Source organism: Piliocolobus tephrosceles, chromosome 4, assembly GCF_002776525.5.
Source record: "Piliocolobus tephrosceles isolate RC106 chromosome 4, ASM277652v3, whole genome shotgun sequence".
Lineage (NCBI taxonomy): Eukaryota > Metazoa > Chordata > Mammalia > Primates > Cercopithecidae > Piliocolobus > Piliocolobus tephrosceles.
Window position 1 is genome coordinate 92,430,874 of NC_045437.1, and position 19,432 is coordinate 92,450,305.

At 33.9% G+C, this 19,432-nt stretch overlaps 1 protein-coding gene and 1 non-coding gene across 2 annotated transcripts in view; one reads left to right on the forward strand and one right to left on the reverse strand.

Annotated features, from left to right (window-relative positions):
* TTC37 (tetratricopeptide repeat domain 37) overlaps nt 1–19,432 on the reverse strand; it is a 98,510-nt gene that overhangs the window by 62,456 nt on the left and 16,622 nt on the right. Inside the window, exons 8-19 of the mRNA XM_026454252.1 lie at nt 17,142–17,240; nt 16,916–17,024; nt 10,506–10,646; nt 9,355–9,456; nt 8,355–8,509; nt 5,921–6,007; nt 5,731–5,834; nt 4,793–4,919; nt 3,984–4,163; nt 3,536–3,660; nt 2,353–2,606; nt 1,010–1,112 (exon numbers count right to left, since the gene is read on the reverse strand). Of these exons, the coding sequence (XP_026310037.1) occupies nt 1,010–1,112; nt 2,353–2,606; nt 3,536–3,660; nt 3,984–4,163; nt 4,793–4,919; nt 5,731–5,834; nt 5,921–6,007; nt 8,355–8,509; nt 9,355–9,456; nt 10,506–10,646; nt 16,916–17,024; nt 17,142–17,240 (1,586 nt within the window). The remainder of the gene's footprint in view (nt 1–1,009; nt 1,113–2,352; nt 2,607–3,535; nt 3,661–3,983; nt 4,164–4,792; nt 4,920–5,730; nt 5,835–5,920; nt 6,008–8,354; nt 8,510–9,354; nt 9,457–10,505; nt 10,647–16,915; nt 17,025–17,141; nt 17,241–19,432) is intronic.
* LOC111542731 lies at nt 1,670–1,776 on the forward strand. Its single transcript, XR_002731643.1, has one exon. It is a non-coding gene; the product is annotated as a U6 spliceosomal RNA (small nuclear RNA).

Below are 19,432 nucleotides of genomic sequence, written 5' to 3' on the forward strand. Positions count from 1 at the left end.
AATTCTAGAAGCAAATATACATTTGGAGATAATAATTGTTTTATATGCCACCTTCTAATGGGTTATGTTACATGTTATCCAGAATAATATATCCTAGGCTCAGGAAGGCAGTATTTATAGCTAAGGTACTGTCACCCAAAGGTTCACATTTACTCTTAAATACCAGTTCAAATAAAGCATGCCCTTTACACAGTACCCTTCTCTTTAGAAAGAACTATATTATGTGAGACTTGAAAAGAAGGAATAAAATTCAGTGAGATAAAAAAGGGTTAGTTTTCATTTCATATTTGGTTCATATGAAAAGCAATTCTGGAACAACCAATAAATAGAAAACAGAGGAGAAACCAAGCAGGAAAATAGATGTTTAAGAGTTATAAAAAATTCAAATGTACATCTAACTCGTGGACTTTTGGAAGTCATCTACCACATATAACACTTTTTCTGACCTAACAAATGAATTCACAGTTCTATAAAATGTCAAATCTACTCGAAATTTTCTGATTCCTTCCTTGTTATTAGACACATCACTTTTTTCCTTCACAGTTTCTCTTCAGAAGCAATCGGATTGTCATTTCCCCTTACCTTCAACACCTACTAATAATGCTACAATTGGCTCTTACCACTGAATGTAAAGTGTATTGAGCACCTACAGCCCTATTTCCCAATTGGTTCCAATTAAAGATACTCATTTCCAGGCCTACTGAAAGAGAACACTAACACATGGTGTCAGAGCTGCTGCTCCACAAGCAGACTGCTCCTTCCTTCCTATTCTTTCCTATGCATCTAGGATGCCAGCCACTACTAAAAGCAGAAGAAATTACATCTGTTTCCCCAAGTGCAAAATTAATACAACATGTGTGTTACAGAATTAATTGGCTTGTCTGTTATTCTTTATGTTTGACATTCTGAGTAATTGCTATATCTAGCAGAATACATAAAATGATCTTCTAAATTTGGCTGCATTATAATATTACAAAAATAAACAATAAATAATAAGAATAATACAAACCAAGTAAAATATTCCAGTGCTTTTTCTATGTAGTCTACAGCTTTTCCATCAAGATAATCAACTAGAGCTTCTTTTGCCATCATAAGATGGCATTCACCCAAACCTAAAATCAGGTAAGTTTGTCACTGTTATTAAAACACATAAACACTTAAAATGAACTTCAAATAAATTTATTGGTGTTATTTTAAAGCACTTTCTAGAAAATAAAACTTAATGGTATGTTATCAAATTATCTTAAAGCATGATCCTACATCGATTCAATAAGAAATTCAAATGGAAGAGTTCTGTTGGAGTAAATAAACATGCACTAGAAGTTATTAAAAAGTTATCTATGGAACTCAAGAATTTCCTTGTCTTTGGGCAAGTTACTTACCTGCTAAAACTTTGGCTACAAAAATGCGGATATTATCTGTATGTTACTCTCCATCATATTACTACTTATTAACTATTGTGAAACAAGATATGATCTTTTTATATTAAAATCTGTATAGCAAGCTATACTATAAGAATTAAATGAAATAGTGATTTCCTAAAGTGCCTAGTAAAGATTTCATAAATGTGAGTTCTCCTTCTCTTGAGGAAAGAGTTTTACAAAATTAAAAAAAAAGTTTCAAGCCCTAAGTTATTTGTCACTTACAATATACTATTTACACTATTTATGTGCTCACTTCAGCAGCACATATACCAAAACTTGAATGATAAAAAGAAGATTAGCATGGCTACTGAGCAAGGATGACACAAAAATTTGTAAAGTGTTCTTTAAAAAAAAAAAAAAACAGAAAAAAAACAGTTTCTTTAAAAAAAAGAAGAAGGAAATGGAGGAGAGTAAGCACATATAATGAGCTCCCAGTTTTTTAATACAATCATTAAAAATGTAGGTTATATATGGATGGTGGTATTTTATTTTATATTACCAAAAATAACTTAGATAACTATAAAACAAAGCAAGTTATCTCTAAAGTTTAAAAAAATTTTAATGAGCTTATATAACTTACAAAGTAATGAAAGGTATTAAGATATTCTGGAGACATAATGAATTAATTATTAAAATGTAAGAATAGGGAAACATGTTTTAGAGATCGTTTCTTAGATCTAATAGTTATAGTGTTTGTCTACAAGTTAAATCTCTATCCTATTACTATTTATTAACTTATGAAACAAGATTTGATCTTTTTATATTCAAATTTATAGAAGTTATACTGTAAGAGGTTCATACTGGATGCTTGCTGTTGACTAAAGAAGTCCTTTTTTCAAGTTATTCAATACATTTAGGCAGGAAATCTACTCAAAGATTTTATACTTCAGGATCATAAAAGTCAAAGAAGCTATTAAAAATAAATTACCTTTTAAAGCAGGCACATAATCTTCTGTCTTTTTAATGATCATCTGGTATTGAGCTACAGCCTCCTTATATTTGCCTAGGATTTGCTGTATTGCTGCAACCTTAAACACACTGTATGTGGATTCTGGGTTCAGCTCACTGGCCTTTGTGAAGGACTTCAAAGCTGTTGTGTAGCCTCCTCTGCTTAAGTATGCCTCTCCTAATGATTCCCAACAATTGAAGTCCTTTGGGTCTGCTCTTAATGCTGCCTGTAAACTAAAATTTTAAAAAACCGTAAGAGAACTAAAAGTTATGGAACTATCTCCAAATCTGAAAGGAAAATATAAAATAAATGATTCAAGTAATTGAATTACATATATACCTGTGGCTCCCTCTACTTATAAAAGTGCTATTTAAAGTAGGTAAATCTGTTCCTTTTATGATTAATTTTTTTAATACTAAGAAATGTTATTTTAATTTTGGAACAAATAAGAATAAAATGCTTTTTTTGAAAAAGTGCTGAACAAAATTTCTTTTCCTTGATTATCTCAAAGAGCTCGAGTTTTCTATCCTACCAGGACAGGTGTCCATCTCAGTTTGTCTCATCAGTCCATAATCCCCCACCAGCAATCCTTTTACCAAACAGAAATACCACAGTTTAAATACGGAAACAATAGGCATGCTTTAAATATCTGATCAGATTCCGTTTCTGTGAAAATGTCTGTACTCTAGATACTAACATAAACCAGAAACAACTTTATCTTGATCCAAATACATTTATTTACAAAGTACTATTCAAACCAAATGACTCAAATTGATCATATATGAGCTGCTCCCAATGCCCTTTAAGCTGCCAAATGTCTCCCTTGCCAAAAACAATGTATGCCAGCAGAACAATAAAGATATGTATCTCAGCTTCTCATCACTAAAATTTCTATTGAGAACTACTTTACATATTTATTAAGACTTCAGTTCACTAATCTGGCTATCTCCTCAACAACAGGATACCATTAATCCATCTCTGCAATTCCACTGCCCTAAGGACAACAAACACCAATCAATCATAAAGTAATTTTGTTATTTCTTCTCTCAAAATACAACCTGGTTAGAGACAATCTGTAAAGTTCATTTGGCGTATAAATAATGCTTAATTTAAGGAACGTTATGTTTGTCTAACATAGTTTAAATACAATAAAGTGCCTTACTCAGCCACTGCTTGAGAATGCTGACCAGCTTTCAAATAGTATAGTCCTCGCCTAAGCCAGGCCCATTTTGCCGTTCCAGCACTTGCCTTTTGAGTTACTGTTGTTAGGATAGCTAAAGCAGTTTCCTAATAAGAAGAAAATACTAATATTAGATATATTGAACATTATAAAAAGAATGCTCATGTAAAGTACACAAATATATTTTCATTTCCCATTTTTGATTTTTTAAACTTACACTGGTATACGCCAAACTACAGTTTCAACAATAAGTGGTTAGTAATTTAATATCCGCCAATGGAAAAAAATTTTACTTATAAGAGGCAAAAATATTTATATTGCACCTATAGAAAAAAAACTAATAACTTCCAAATATACATATATAAAAATATTTTCATTTATATACTCAGGATAAAAAAAACAAAAAGCAAAAAGTGGTTATTAGACATACCATATCTTCAAGCTCCACACTTAAGTCAACCGCTGCAGCTCCAGATTCAGCATCAGTGTCATCTAATTCAAAGGCTTTCCTATAACATCCACGAGCTCTGTTTTTATCTCCCACTACATCTCTATAATAATGACCTAAATAGCAGAAAACTTTGCCCATATATGTATCCAGTCTTGCAGCCTTTGAAATAAATATTGATAATACCAGGACATTAAAAGTTCATTTAATGAGTATCTTTACAAATACAGAAGATAAATACACAGATTAAAGAAAAAAGAAATAATTTCATTAAACATACAAAAATATACCAAAAATCCTTTAATGTAAGATTTAAAACAGACAGGAAAGCTGTCCCTCACTGCTTATAGAAAGTAAACGGAAGTATAAAAATATTTTCTTTTTTGGTAAAGGAAATGTGAAATTAGAGCTGTTACTGAATTAATCTGCTCTTACAAGTCAAGATAAGAATGCACGACTTATAGATGTGAAACATCTAAAAAAACAGGAATTTAAACATCTAACTTGTATGCTCATAAAACTACAGTGAAAATTACCTAAAAAGAGTTGTTTACCACAGATAATTATGTCTCGTTTTCTAGAACACATGCTTCTTAAAAAGTAACTTTTACATTTTATGTTTTAATTTTTTCCTTGAAAACTCATATAACACCATCACAAAACCTTACGTACGAAAGATAAAGCACAAAAAACCGTTCAGTAAGGAGTAATTGCAACTAACTTATATGATTATTACTTATGATTTTGTAATGCCATTTCAACTAGGAATTGAATTGCAGCACTTGCTTTACCTTCAGAAAGTGGGTAAGAGCCTTTGTTTTATCTTTTCTTGTCTCTTCACCCATGAACCAATATGTTAATCCAAGTTGGTAATGATATTCTGCAACTTCAGTATCTTTCTCAAGAGCTGTCTGAAAACTAAGTCACCAAAGGGTAATAAAAAGAAATAGTAAAATAAATACCCAAACATACACACACAATATAGGCAACTCCTAGTTGGAACAAAGTTTGAGTGATTCAGAGGTGCCAAATTAGAAACAAATCATTATTTTAGGATTTATATTATCACCAGGAAAGAAGTGATTTGTTTTTGAAGAAGAGGAGCTTAAAAAAGCACAGTGGCCTTTTAGCACTACCATGTGCTAAGTGTTCAGACTATACTGAACATTACATCTGCTTAGTGAACATGATGATCAGCTAATTAGATTTTTTTTTTTTTTTTTTTTTTTTTGAGTCTCAGTCTTGCTCTGTCACCCAGGCTGGGGTGCAGTGGAATGGTCCTGTCTCACTGCAATCTCTACCTCCCAGGTTCAAGCAATTCTCGTGCCTCAGCTTCCTGAATAGCTGGGACTACAGGCATGTGCCACCACACCCAGCTACTTTTTGTATTTTTAGTAGAGATGGCATTTTGTCATGTTGCCCAGGCTGGTCTTGAACTCCTGGGCTTAAGAGATCACCTGCCTTGGCCTCCCAAAGTGGCTGGGATTACAGGTGTGAGCCACGACGGCCGGCCAAGATCAGCTAATTAGATTTGAAACCCATACAGTAATTTTTTATAGCTACTGTACAACATGCTAAACACATTTCTTAAAAATACTAAAACTTAAAGCCTACAAAGATCAAATTCATACAAAATCAAATCTTCATCAAGTCTACTCATTTTGAATTTTTGAGAAATACAAAAAAACTAAGATGTAAATGGTTCTATGAGCTATCTATATATCCTTACCATTTTTCTGCTTGTAGATAGTCCTTTTTGGTGAAATGAATCAAAGCCTCAAGGGCATGAACTTCAGCCAGCTCAGGGTAAGAAGAGAGAAGGTCCTCCATAATCTATAAAGTAGACACCTGTCAATTCTATACCCAAATAAAAATGACTTTTAACTCAAAAAGTGCTCAGTTTGAATAAAAAAGCCAACCTTTGTAGCTTCATCTAATGAACCTTTGTTCCGATAGGCCAAGCTTTTGAGAACCAAAAGTTCTGGGATATTATCTGCATCAGAAATCTAGAAAATAATTGTGAAGAACTGCTATAAATCTTCAACACAACCACAGCAATGTTTGCTTTAATTAAAGAATGAACACAGAAAAGCAGGATCCTAATAGAATAAAGAAATAGAGGTCCCGATTTCTATCACTAATAACACATCTTCACTCTTTATAACCTTTTTATTAGGGAAAATCTCATATACATAAAAAAATTACAGAAACTAGTATAATAAACCCACATGTACCCATCATCCAGCCACAAAACCACAAACTCACAAGCAATCATTTTTTTCATCTATACCTCCACCAATTTTACCACACTTCTCAGATTATTTTGACACAAATCCCAGATATTGTAATTTTTATCTGTAATACTTCAGTATCTATACCTAAAAGTTCATTTCTAAGATACATAACCACATTACCATTATCATACTTAAAACCAACAAACATCCTTAACATTATCAAATTTCTCAGTTGTCTCATAAAATATTTGAACAATTTTAAAAATCAAAATCCAAAGAAGATACATACATTTCAACTGACTGATATGCCTTAAGTCTCTTTTAATCAATAAGGCCCCCTTCCTCTTTTTTTTCTTCCTTACAATTTAACTGTTGAAAAATATGGCCTATTTGTCACAGTTTCTCAGAGTCTGGATTTTGCTAAATGTATTCTCAAGGTGTTTAACATGTTCCTTGGTTCCCTGTATTTTCTGTATATTAGTAGTTGGATTTAGAGGTTTGAAGATTCCCAATAATACCTTAGGTCTTCAGGTGTATTTGCACTTGTTTGTGTCTGATTGTCTTTTTTTTTTTCTTTTTTTTTTTGAGACAGAGTCTTGCTTCAATGCCCAGGCTGGAGTGCAATGGTGTGATCTTGACTTGCAACTTCTGCTTTCTGGCTTCAAGTGATTCTCCTACCTCAGCCTCCCAAGTAGCTGGGATTACAGGTGCACACCACCAAGCCTGACTAATTTTTGTATTTTTAGTAGAGATGGGGTTTCACCATATTGGCCAGGCTGGTCTTAAACTCCTGACCTCAAGTGATCTGCCTGCCTCGGCCTCCCAAAGTGTTGGGATTAGAGGAATGAGCCACTGTGCCCAGCCTGATTGTCTTTTTGTGATGTTAGTAGCCACTAACCCTTGACACCTAGATCTATTAATTCACTGAGGATTGCAAAATGGTGATTTTCTGTCATCTTCTCTTATTAGACAGAATACTTCAACAAAGACACATTTCTCCTCCCTTCATTATTTCATTATCCTGAGGAATGATTCAGATAGAAAAGGCAGGATAAATGCCTTTATTCTAGACAGTTGAGTTTTTAGTATCCTCCAAAAGATTTGTTTTCTGGAGGACATTTGCTGATTTGTTTTCTGTATCATCATGAACACATGGATTTAACATATTTGATGTGTTTCAATATACCACATTAGTAATGCCCTCTTTAGCCAGTAAGAATCTCTTTATGCTAGCTCCTGAGCCCTTTTGTAGTCTGAGCCCTTTTACAGTTTCTTGCTTTCTAGCAAGACAAGGTGTTCTTCGTTCATCTTATACATTTTCTATCTCAGACCTAGACTCTGCTAGTTCTCCAAACTAGCAGTTGTTTGTCTTTTTGTAAAAACATTATTTGAAAAACCTTTATAAAGCATTCACACAAAATACACTATTGGTGGGATAGCAAAAAAAAAAACAAGAAAATATTAATTCTTGAAGGATGCTGACAACGGTTCTGATTTCAAAGAAATATCATGAAATACAAAGCCCTTTGAAATATATAAAACTAATTTAAAAACTCAATTTTAATTTTAGACCAGTAATAGTCTTTACCTGACAAAAATCTTTAGGGTATAATATTATAATTCTTAATTTACCAGTTATAGTTTTTTTAGTATGGACTTTCAAATTGCTTGAACTCAAAACACTAAGAAATTGGTTTCATTATGAAATATCAATCTTTCTTTGAATGAAACAAACATTCTCTACCATGAAGCTAACAGTGTCCTTAATTATTCTTGTCAAATCTGCAGAATATTTCCTGGAGGAAAAAATTTAGAATCTCAAATTAATAATAATCAAGTAGCAATAACCTAAGAGGGCAACAGGAAGAAAGGAGAGTGAGGTCTAGAACTAAAGAAATAGTCTTATATGATAAGTACTGTAAGTCCTTAATCAAAAGGCAAACAAATTACTCTACAAGTTCCCAAATGTATGAATGACTTAGGAAAGTGCAGATGTGGTGAATTCATACCTCTAACACAAAATCTGTATAAGTAAATATTCATAGTAGGCATAGAATGGTTGTTGCCTGGTTGACTGGAAACCTAACTAGAGTTGAAGAAACAAACTTGGTAAGACTACCTGATCAAGAGTACGAATTGCTTCCTCTGAAGAGTCATTATCTGAGAGTTTAATCAAAGCCTCTGCTTTCAAACGAAGACAAAGATTCCTCTGATAAAGACGGTCACGATAAAGACGGTCACCAGACGCACCAAGATTATCTATGATCTTCAGAGCTGACAAAATTAAGGGTATCCAAATGAAGACAGCCATATCACTTCAGTTTTTTTTCTTTTTTAAGGATGACATATAATAAATTGCAGGTACAATAAGCATAAATTTCCAAAACAATATACATGAAGAATAACTCAAAGTTAAATATAAATTCTTCCCTGAATTCCTTATGGAAAGACTTGAATTTAAAACAGAGCATATCTGAATTTAAAACCTCTATCTTCACACAACATATAATAAAACTGAACATCCTAAAAAATGACAATGACTGTCTATGTCTGCTAAACAACAAAGGTTAGCCCATAACCAAAGCACCTGTAACAAATATAAGAAATAAAGATACTGGAAGGGGGAAGCAGCTGAATTAGAATGGACCAAGGTGAACTATTTCTCAGTTACAGAGGACAAGCTACCAGGTGGGTCAGAAACAGTGAACGACTTTCATGATTTCCTGTCCCCACCCCTCACCCTGTCACATTCAAATAGGCTCCCAAGATGCCTAAGGTTTCCCCTCTCTATATCCGAGAAATTAAGAACTCATATGTCTTGGACACACCAGAAACTTCCTTGTTACAAAGACAGAGGACCTCCACACCCAAGCCTAAACTGACTATGTCAATATTCCAAATGCAAGAAAATTTTGCTAAATATTCATTGCCAGTTTAAAAATAAACACACTAGTATACACACGTGCAGACTTTCATTTAACCTCAGAGAAATTAAAATTAGCAATTTAAAATAAAAAATATAGCATTTTGGTTTTTAAAATCACTATCTTTGTCCTTTAAGATAAAAACAAATAGGGTTGGTCACCCTTATGTGTCAACCCAAAAGGTATCAAAAATACCTTGACTGCATGAAAGAATAGCTTCTTTAGGTCTATGCATTTTGACTTGGGCTTCTGCCAGATGATACCATCCACTTGTGCAGACAGGGCTTTCCTTTAACCCTAAAAGGATAAAAACAACCACAAAAACCAAGGTTTCTGTGACTACATAGATGAATGGCACCATTGCCTACTCTCCAAATCAGACTCCTCCCCTCTTCATCTCTGGTATCTTATCAGTCACAAAGTCACACTGATTCTCTGCCTCAATTCATTCCCCTCCATACATCTTTCTCCATCTCTACCAACACCACTTCAGTTCAGACCTCAACCATCTTTATCCCAAATCACGGCAAGTGCTTGCCATCCACCCCAATGCATTCTTTACACTGTAGCTAGAGTATCTCTAAAAATACAAATCAGATTATAACATTCCCCTGCTAAAAATCTTTTACTGATTCCCCACTGTTGTCAGGATAATGTGCAACCTACTTATCAAGGTTTTGCTAGGCCCTTCTACTATTTCACTTGTTGTCCCCTCCTGTGCATACACTTCATTCTCAAACCCTGGTGAACTACCTGCAGTTCTCTGAATAACAGCCTCTTAGTTCAGGCTATTTCAGAGATTCATCTCTGCCTAAAATGTTCCTTCCATTCCCTTAAACTACCTACCTGACTTGTATTTACCATTCAGATCTATCATTTGAATGTAGGTTCTTCCAGAAACATCATACCTAATAAGAGTAAATTAAAGCCTAGGTTCCTAAGGCATACATATCTACATATATGCCTTCCTGCCCTCCTGCCTTCCTTCCTCCCTTCCTCCTTCCCTCCCTCTCCGGCCCTCTTTTCTTTTCTCTTTTCCTTGCTTTGCTTTTCTCTTTCTTTTCTTTCTCTTTCTTTCTTTTCCTTTTCTTTTCTTTATATATAGATATCCCTATTTTACAAATGAAAACACTGACACACAGAAAGTTTAATTAACTCTTCTGAGGTTTTGAAATTAGTGATTAGCAGAGTCAGAGTTCAAATCTAAGCAGAGTTCAAGGTATGTAGGTACATTTTTTTCCCTTCCACCTTAGATATACATTCCTTAAAGAAAGGTTCAAAGATAAATGCTTACTGACTGAATAATAATTATACTTCATGTTACATACCATACACTGTACATTTACCTTCTGTTAGGTTCCTAACAGCATCTTCATACTTTTTGTTTTGCAATGCTTTAATGCCTAAGCCAATGAGGCCTGGACCACTTTTTGAATCCATTTCCACTAATCTACAACAATACTGCTGTCCCTCATCAGTAAGATTTCCTGGAATTAAAAGAAAAGGTTATTAGTGTGTGTGTATATACATATATCGAGTTTCTAAATGCGTAAACCCATATTCTTAAACCTCAAAATCTGCCTTTATATTCTTATGCATCCTTCACCACATGCTGATTCCAGAAATTCAAAAATTAAATAGACCAGCAAATGCAGAAAATATTAACATTTAAATTAAAAAATGATGCTTTTTTATCTTCTTAAATACTGGAAGTAGAAACCACTTTAGGATTTCAGACAAGAAACCTGCTACTTGCCAGTAGACTAAGTCACATAGCCTACTGCTTGCCAACTGTAACAATTTTGATTGTTAAATGAAGGAACCCTTGTCAAAGCAGAGTATCTTCCTCAAGTTCTCTTCCTAGGCAACCATGCACTGCTAGAGACATGACAGTCAGATCCAGTGGACTCTTCCAGCATCCAAGGATCACAAGATAGGCGGGTTACTCATCAGGACACTGCACAAAGACTTAGTCATATTCCGCTTAAGTCTACAAATTCACCAATACATTTCCACATTTTTCTAAGACAATCTTTTTCTATATAAGTGAATTGTGACACTTATGAAATAGTCATCCAATGCCTACATTTATTTTATTTTCAAATTTATTTTGGCAAAATAGTTTAGAAAACTTTATATATTTTGTAATATTTCCATTTTCTCCAATCTCAATCCCAGAAAAGCATAAAAACAAACGAAAAATTGTAATTTCTGTTTTTAGAATAAATTGTGAATAGCATTCACAACTTTAATAAATCATTTAATCACATAGGAGAATTCTTAAAAAGACAGACTACAACTTGAAGCAATAAATATGGGGGGAAAAAAATTCCTGAAAACAAAGACCCAATGCTTTAATAACTATATAAAACATATAAGCCCAAACCACATGTAGAACCACTGTTTCAGTCACAGATGTCAAAGGTAAATTATTTGCATAATACCATTTAGCTCATATGTTTCAAATTTTTGAAAACCATTTGCAAACCAATGTATAATCCATTAGTAATATGTAGTAATATGTTATACACTGATTTAGAAATCCAAGTTAACACTAAAAATCAAAAGAATTCATAATGACTAAAGAGTTAAAACTTCAGTACTGTTTGGCAAAATATGAAAACAAACTGGAAGAAATACTAGTTTGATCAGTAAGCCAGTGAAAAAGACACAAGTCTGCTACTATTATGCTTCCAGGCATGAACTTCCTTGTCAATATGTTCTCACCATAGCTTCCATAAATACGAATCCAAAAATAAATATGCCTAGTTCCATACACCCTATATCCTCCCAAGAAAACTAGCAGATTTTTCCCTTTTGATCCAGTGGTATTGTCTAAACTAGACATTGTCTGTACTATCAGAATCACTTGGAAGACTTGTTAAAACACAGTCTGCTGAGCCCTATCCCTGAAGTTTATGGTTCAGTAGGTCTGTTTAAGACCTAAGAGTCTGCATTTCTAAGAAGTTACCAGGTGATGCTGATGCTACTGGTCCAGAGACCATACTTCAAGACCACAGGTCTACAATACTTGCTAATACTTTATACCACCTTTACTATTAGTCTTATAACATGAATATTCTGCCTTTATTGCCTCTGTGGCTAAATGGTAACCTCTGGAGAGTAGAGTAACCTCTGGAGAGTAGAGACCAGCATGGTAGGTGTTCATTAAATTTTGTGATGATCCTTTAAAAATACCATCATGACTGATGTTCAAAAAGGCTTAGTCTGTTAATAGGTAACAGCTGAAAATTACTATAAAAAATTAAAATCTTCACCATCCTAAAAAAAAAAAAAATAGCTACCAAACTCTTACCTTTTATCTCTACCCATCTGAGTCTAAACACTCTTCCTCCATAGAAACACAGTTTATGACAGACTACCTTGACTACATAAACTGCCGGTATTACAGGAAATATACCCAGGATGAAAATAGGAAAGAAAAATCATGCATCTCTCCAATGAACATCCATATTTAGGGTAGTTTAAACAACACACAGGTCATCAAAGTGTGGGTTGGTACGTGAAAATAGTTTCCAAAAGGCTGAGATGAACATAAACGACTTTTAAAACAAGGTAAATCTTCCTAACATATTTCCTTTGCTAAAGCCTGGGAGCATAGCAATAAAAACAAAATAAGATTTGGGGAGACCATGTTCATGTTTGGCCCTGGGTAACAATTCTCTGCGTATGACCAAGTGGCACTGAGAGGAATTTTCTATAGCGTTCTCAAAACTAGCAACAGTAATAACAACACTAATGATCTTTGTATAAAGAGACAAGGAATACTTCAGCTTCAACTTTCAATCCTTCTCTTCTTCATACTTATTCTTGTTGAGAATATTAGCTAAATAAAAACCTTGGTGGAGGACAAAAACAGAGGAAATAGAATTCATTGCTTTTGAATTCTATTCATTGCAAATGAATAGAAAATTATTTACTTATCTGCTCTTTTTAACATTTAAAGGATTCTAAGGTTCCAGATTCAACAACTTTAAAACAGTCAGACAATATTATTTTTATTTCTCAAAAAAACAAGCCAGATTTGGTCTAATGAATGTTAAAATTCCAAGGATAGAGGGTATTCTGAAGAGGTCCATGTTGGATGCTAAGTAATAACTATGAAATTCTGTTTCTTAAAGTTTACTACAAAAACAGTCGGTTTTTAAAAAATTCATTTCTGACATCCCAAAAAAACTATCTAATTTTTCTTTTAAATAAACCTAGCTTGAGAGGGGGAAAAAAAAAAACCCATGTACAATTTGGTGGCATTCGTATCTTTATTTTCACCTGGATTTTCTAATAGTTTTAAAGCACAAAATCTTAAACCAGCTCTTTTCTGCTTGAATTTGAAGAACCAAGATTTCTAATCCTCCCCCATTTCAGTAACAAAGCAAAATAAGATAAATAAAAAAGTCATTTAGCATGAAAAAAAATTTCAACAGATGACAACTGTGAAAGCCATTCACTACTTGTTATATGAAGCTTTACAAACTGAGTCATTTTGAAAATGAATATTCAATTCTCAAGAGGCAAAGTAGGACAAAGGAGAATGAAATACATTTGTTCTCAGTGGAGGAGAACCCAGTAATTAACTGCTGTGAAGTAGTAAATTCTGTACATACTGAAGTACTTTGTGGGAGGGTGGCTCAGACTTCAGAGACCTTACAATTCTCAGAAGTTCTTAATACACTAAAGTTGGGTTTAGAGGAGCAGTTAAAAGAAAAAGCATAGCAACCCATTGTCCTACATTAACTATTGAACTTCCACCTCAAGCATACTACTTTACCTTGAAATGTACCTAAACCTAAATTGCTCAATTCCACAAATTCCGGCAACCAACAATTCAGAAGGGAAAGAACTCTTCCCTGGTTTTACCATATGTGTAAATATCCACATATACTCTTTTTGCTGTGATATAGGCCTTCTTTTCTTTCCATTCTACATGATACAAATCTATAAGCTTATTCAAAAATGATGGTTTTTTTTTCATTTAAACCAAGACACTTTCTAATCAATCGGTATCATCCCTTCACTATCTCTTTATTAGAGAACTTTGTCAACTACTGAATTTATGTGCAAAACTCTGTAGCCTATTTGTTGATCCTATTTTTTCTATTATTTTGTAGGCTTTTTAGAATATAAGGACAAGTCTACATTACAGTTACATTTATGCTTATTGAGAAAGCACTCCATTAGTCCTCAAAAAGAATGTTCGAAGTATTCACTGTGTCATTTGGCATGTGAGCAAGCCAAGACTGACGTAATGGTGCAAATCATAAATAGCTGAATAAGAAATAAAGAGAAAAGAGTGAACACCAGCCATTAATTTTTCAATAACAACAGTAACAGCAGAATAGGGAAAAAGAATCGGTACCAGAGGCCATACAATAAAGAAAATCAGCCTACTTATCTTTGGAACACACTGAGTCTTACATTAAAATTGGAAGGATCTGGGTAATTTTGGAACTAAGCTTCCTATCAGGAAAAAAAAAAAAAAATTACAAGACTTCATGAGTATGCTCCTTGTGCTTGGTGTAGCTCATCCTCCTCAGTCTCAGTGCAACACTCATAGTATTAACTAATTAACCTAGGAACTCTTTCTTCTTACACCACTCCTGCCAGGCAGCTACTATCTAACAGCTTACTATCCCCTCCGCGGGCTTCACTTTCTCATCCTACTACTCCCTAATGCACTTGGTCAAGTCTGCTTTCCTTTGTATACCTGCCTTTTCCTATTCTTTCCCCATCACTGTAATCTAAGCTCTAATTCAATCACTTTCATTTAAAAAGATAGCCTTAATAAAAAGCCTCACAATCATAAACTCAGTTGGCTCAATCTGTCAAGAGAGACCATAATAGTCTTTCTGAAATGCTCTTTCCCTGTCATCTGTGCTGTTTCTCATCAAAGTCCACCTTCTTCTCTGACCCTTCTCTTTCTCCACTTACTCTCTTTCCCTTTTTCATCTCTTTCCCTCCAAGCCAGCCAGCATTGCCCAAAGTGTAGTTCTCAGTATTTTTCCCTTTAGTCCTCCTCTGATGGCAACCATTCCACGTCATTTTCACCTACATGCAAATTACTTCCAAACCATATGTCTACTCTTAGTATTGATCTCTCATCTGCAAACCACTGATGGGCATTTCCCATTGACTGCCCCCTTAACATCTCCTCTCAATAACCTACATTTCATACAAATCATCAGGCCATATTGAGCCAACTTTTCAGGAGAGGTGAAAGTTAAAATTGATATTTGCCTCTTTCCCTCTATGAAATTACTTTCATTTTTTCATTCATCTGTTCCTTTCTATCATCACTATCATACTCCTCATTCATTCAAACCTAGTGTCACTTAGTCTACTGGAGCTAGTCCACCTTCTATACAATCTGTCCTGCACACCATGTTAGTTTAAGACTTTATACTCCGCTCACTATACTTTTTATGTTCTCTTTCTTCTTATGGTAGTAAAAAGTACTCTCCTAAATCTATCTTTGACTCAGTGAAAGTAAGGCAAAGGGCATCTGCTTCCAACAAAACCAGAGCTGAAGGTAACAGTGTTTTTTCATTCAGACACCAGGAAAAAAAAAAACAAAAAAGTAAAAGAGGACTTAAAAGGAGAGTTAAAGTGAGGAGAACTGAGATAGGTGCAATGGTCATTTTCTACCAAGGAATTTTCCTTCACAGTTATCTCTAGCAGTAGTTTTCAACCCTTTTTTCACTATGACACAGGTAAGGGTCATTCACATACAAAGCATTCTCATGTATATACTCATTTAGCAACACAGTGAAAAAAATTAAATGGATTAGTAAAGCTCTGCAATAATTGACAATCACTACCACACTGGTGTATGTACTAATATTTCTATTTCAGTGATTGACTTCTGTGAACTTGTTCACCTCAAGAGAATACAGGCATGAAATTTAGGTTATTAAAAAAAAAAAAAAAATGTATTCAGCATAGATACCAAAAGGAAAGAGGCTGGTGGGAAAAACCAATATAGCCAACCTCTTGTAAACTGGTGGAATACCACTCCTGGACACAAGACATCCATAGCTACAGTTCTGCCAACTCCCAGCAAGCTAGTCATCATCACTTCTCTCTTCCCCGCAAAGAAAGTACATGAAGATACAAGAGCATGAAGTATACACAGAGACAAATTCTCCCACTTGAATATGCTCTATTTCATTAAAAAAGGAGATTCAGGAATTTAATTACTTTATAATATTACAGTATTCATATCTTATGACACTGTGACATAACATCAACACTGAGGCAGATAAACTTTCCAAAAATCCTTTCTGTGATATTCACAGCTCTGGGTAATAGAGCCTGACCTATTTAGCCAAAATATATCTTAGTTATTTCTTCCACTATAGTAAGCAAATCTATTTTACCATTCCTAAAATATGCACCCAGCTCCACATCTCTGCTCATGCCAGCTAGAGTACATTTCCCCTACTCCTGTTTATCTAGTATCTATAAAAAAATTCAAGACATCCTTCAATTCCCACCATTAAAAAGATTTCACTGATCAACAATAAATCTTGCAACTCATAATTCTTCTGTATTACTGTACTTCCCTATATTTATTAGTCTTTTCATGTACACAAAGACTACACATTATACTTCCTTTTATGTCCAGAAACACAGAAACAACACCTTAAACATGGTAGACACTAAAACATGTTTTGATTAATACCATCACTCACATCATCACACACCTCTAGGACACACACTATAATAAAGAAGAAATTACCTGATTCAATTAAATGCAAACAAAGCACTTCTAAGGGATACTGTACAGTAGGATAAATGTTTATCATTTCTTCACAGGCCTTCTTCAGTCTAGCAGTCTCATGAGGCAACTTGAAAATATAAAAGCAAAATACACTACATTCTAGTAGTAGTAAAATGTATTTATGAACACTTTCCTAATTAGAAATACATACAAGTCACATTAGAGATTTAAAAAATCAACTTACTTTGGATAAACTCTGAATGAAATGCCTATAAAGCACTTGGTGATCTTCACTAGGAATCTTATCTGATAATCCCAGTGCATTCTCAAAAGCAGTTAAAAGCTGAAACAAATACAAAAGCTATCATCTGTATCATACTTTTATGACAAATAATTAAATGTATAAGACTCTCCTACACAAACTACACCTTCAAGTAACTGCAAATGTATTCTACAGTCTGACCCTGACAACTCCAATGAGGGAAAAAATGTATATGTAAGTTTTGGAATGCATTCTAACTCCAACTGGCCAGCAAACTGCACTGAATTGGTAAGTAACAACTATGCATTAACAACATTAATTTAACAAAACGCACTTCCCAGTGCCTGCTGTCTGCTACAAAGTAGTCAACCAGAGTATAGTCTTATATGCTAGCATAGCTGCTACTGCTCACGTATCATTTTTAAAATAATTCTTCTGAAATCACTAGCACATTCTTTGAAATATCTTCAATGATAGCAAATCTTCAACCTTTAAAAAATAGTTAAAAAGTTAGGTGATACTTTCGCCAAAAGAAAAGCGGAGATATGACTGAACTGTAATGAAACTACTTCTCTTATGCAGTATTAGATGACTCTGAAGAACATTCCATCACTTCTCTTATGCAATATTAACTGACTTTGAAGGTCAACAGGCCTTCTAAATATGTCTTAAATAAGAACAGAATACTAGAATCCAAAGCAAGTGGTATAAAGCACTTCACACCACTCAGTTAGCTACACATTCTGCATTTTAAAATGAATACTCATGACTTAATACCAAAAAGCCACAATGTAGTTCAATATCTCAAATTTTCTTTGGGAAGTATAGTATAAAGTCTATATAAATAAGTAAAATTTTGCTGCCCTGATAAAGTTAACAATCTTACAAAGAAGGAACATAGCTCAAAACAGTCTAGCATAAAAGATTTTTTAAAACAGTAATAAAATTATTCCAAATGAAAAATCTGTGATACATTTTTTTCTAAATACTCAGTATTCAAGGTAACAATAAATCCCCCCATTCTTTTATCTATTATTATTATTATATATTTTTTTTTTTTTCTTGAGACGGAGTCTTGCTCTGTCGCCCAGGCTGGAGTGCAGTGGCTGGATCTCAGCTCACTGCAACCTCCGCCTCCCGGGTTCACACCATTCTCCTGCCTCAGCCTCCCGAGTAGCTGGGACCATAGGCGCCGGCCACCTCGCCCGGCTAATTTTTTGTATTTTTAGTAGAGACGGGGTTTCACCGTGTTAGCCAGGATGGTCTCGATCTCCTGACCTCATGATCCGCCCGTCTCGGCCTCCCAAAGTGCTGGGATTACAGGCTTGAGCCACCGCGCCCGGCCTCTTTTATCTATTATTAACAGTGAGAAATCAATTCTTAAAAACATAAGTACAATTAATTCTCTGTCATGGAGGAGGGTAGGATAGACAATCCAAGAAGTCATTTTACTTATTTTGGAATGTGTTTGATATTCTGGTAACCTACACTATTTTAAGGAAAATAATGAAGTTATATTATGATATTATACAATTTAAGAGAAACTGCTAAGCTATCTAATTTTGTCACTGCTCAATTTTTTCCACAACTGAATATATGCACAGATAAATCATGTTATCACACACAAAAAAGAAATCTTATTCTCATATTTTTATCCCCAGTTCTTAGGACACTGCCTGACACATAATAGGTAGTCAATAAATATTTTCTGAATAAACAAACTGAGTGAACAAATGAACACATATACAAATAAATGAACTTCCTATCCTATATAGGGCCTATATTTGTTTATTTAAAAATTCCACTAAATTTAACAAGTGTACATTAAGTAGCTATTTACTATAATAAGAAATTAAGTTGACTTTTAAAGTTACAAATAAAAAAAGGAGAATGATAGATATATTTTCCAAATGTGGCTCAAAACCAATTTTTTTTTAGTCTTTCAAAAAATTATTTTCGATTACTTTAAAATCTGCACCATAAAGACTTTTTTTCTAGGCATAAATACTCTAAATATTAAATATAAATACTCTAAACAGTGGAATTGTTAAACCTCAAAGTAATTCAGTACTCTTAGTTCAGAAGTGTAAAGAAACATACCTTTAAAGGTACAACTTTTTAGACACCATAAGCAGTTTCATGAAAGTCAATTTTCACTTTATTTTTTACAATGATTAAGTTACTGATGCATTGCAGAATCTTATGAACACAAGGGAATGAAATTCTGATACCGTGAGTACCAATTCCACTCCATCCAGACTCCGCATGAGACT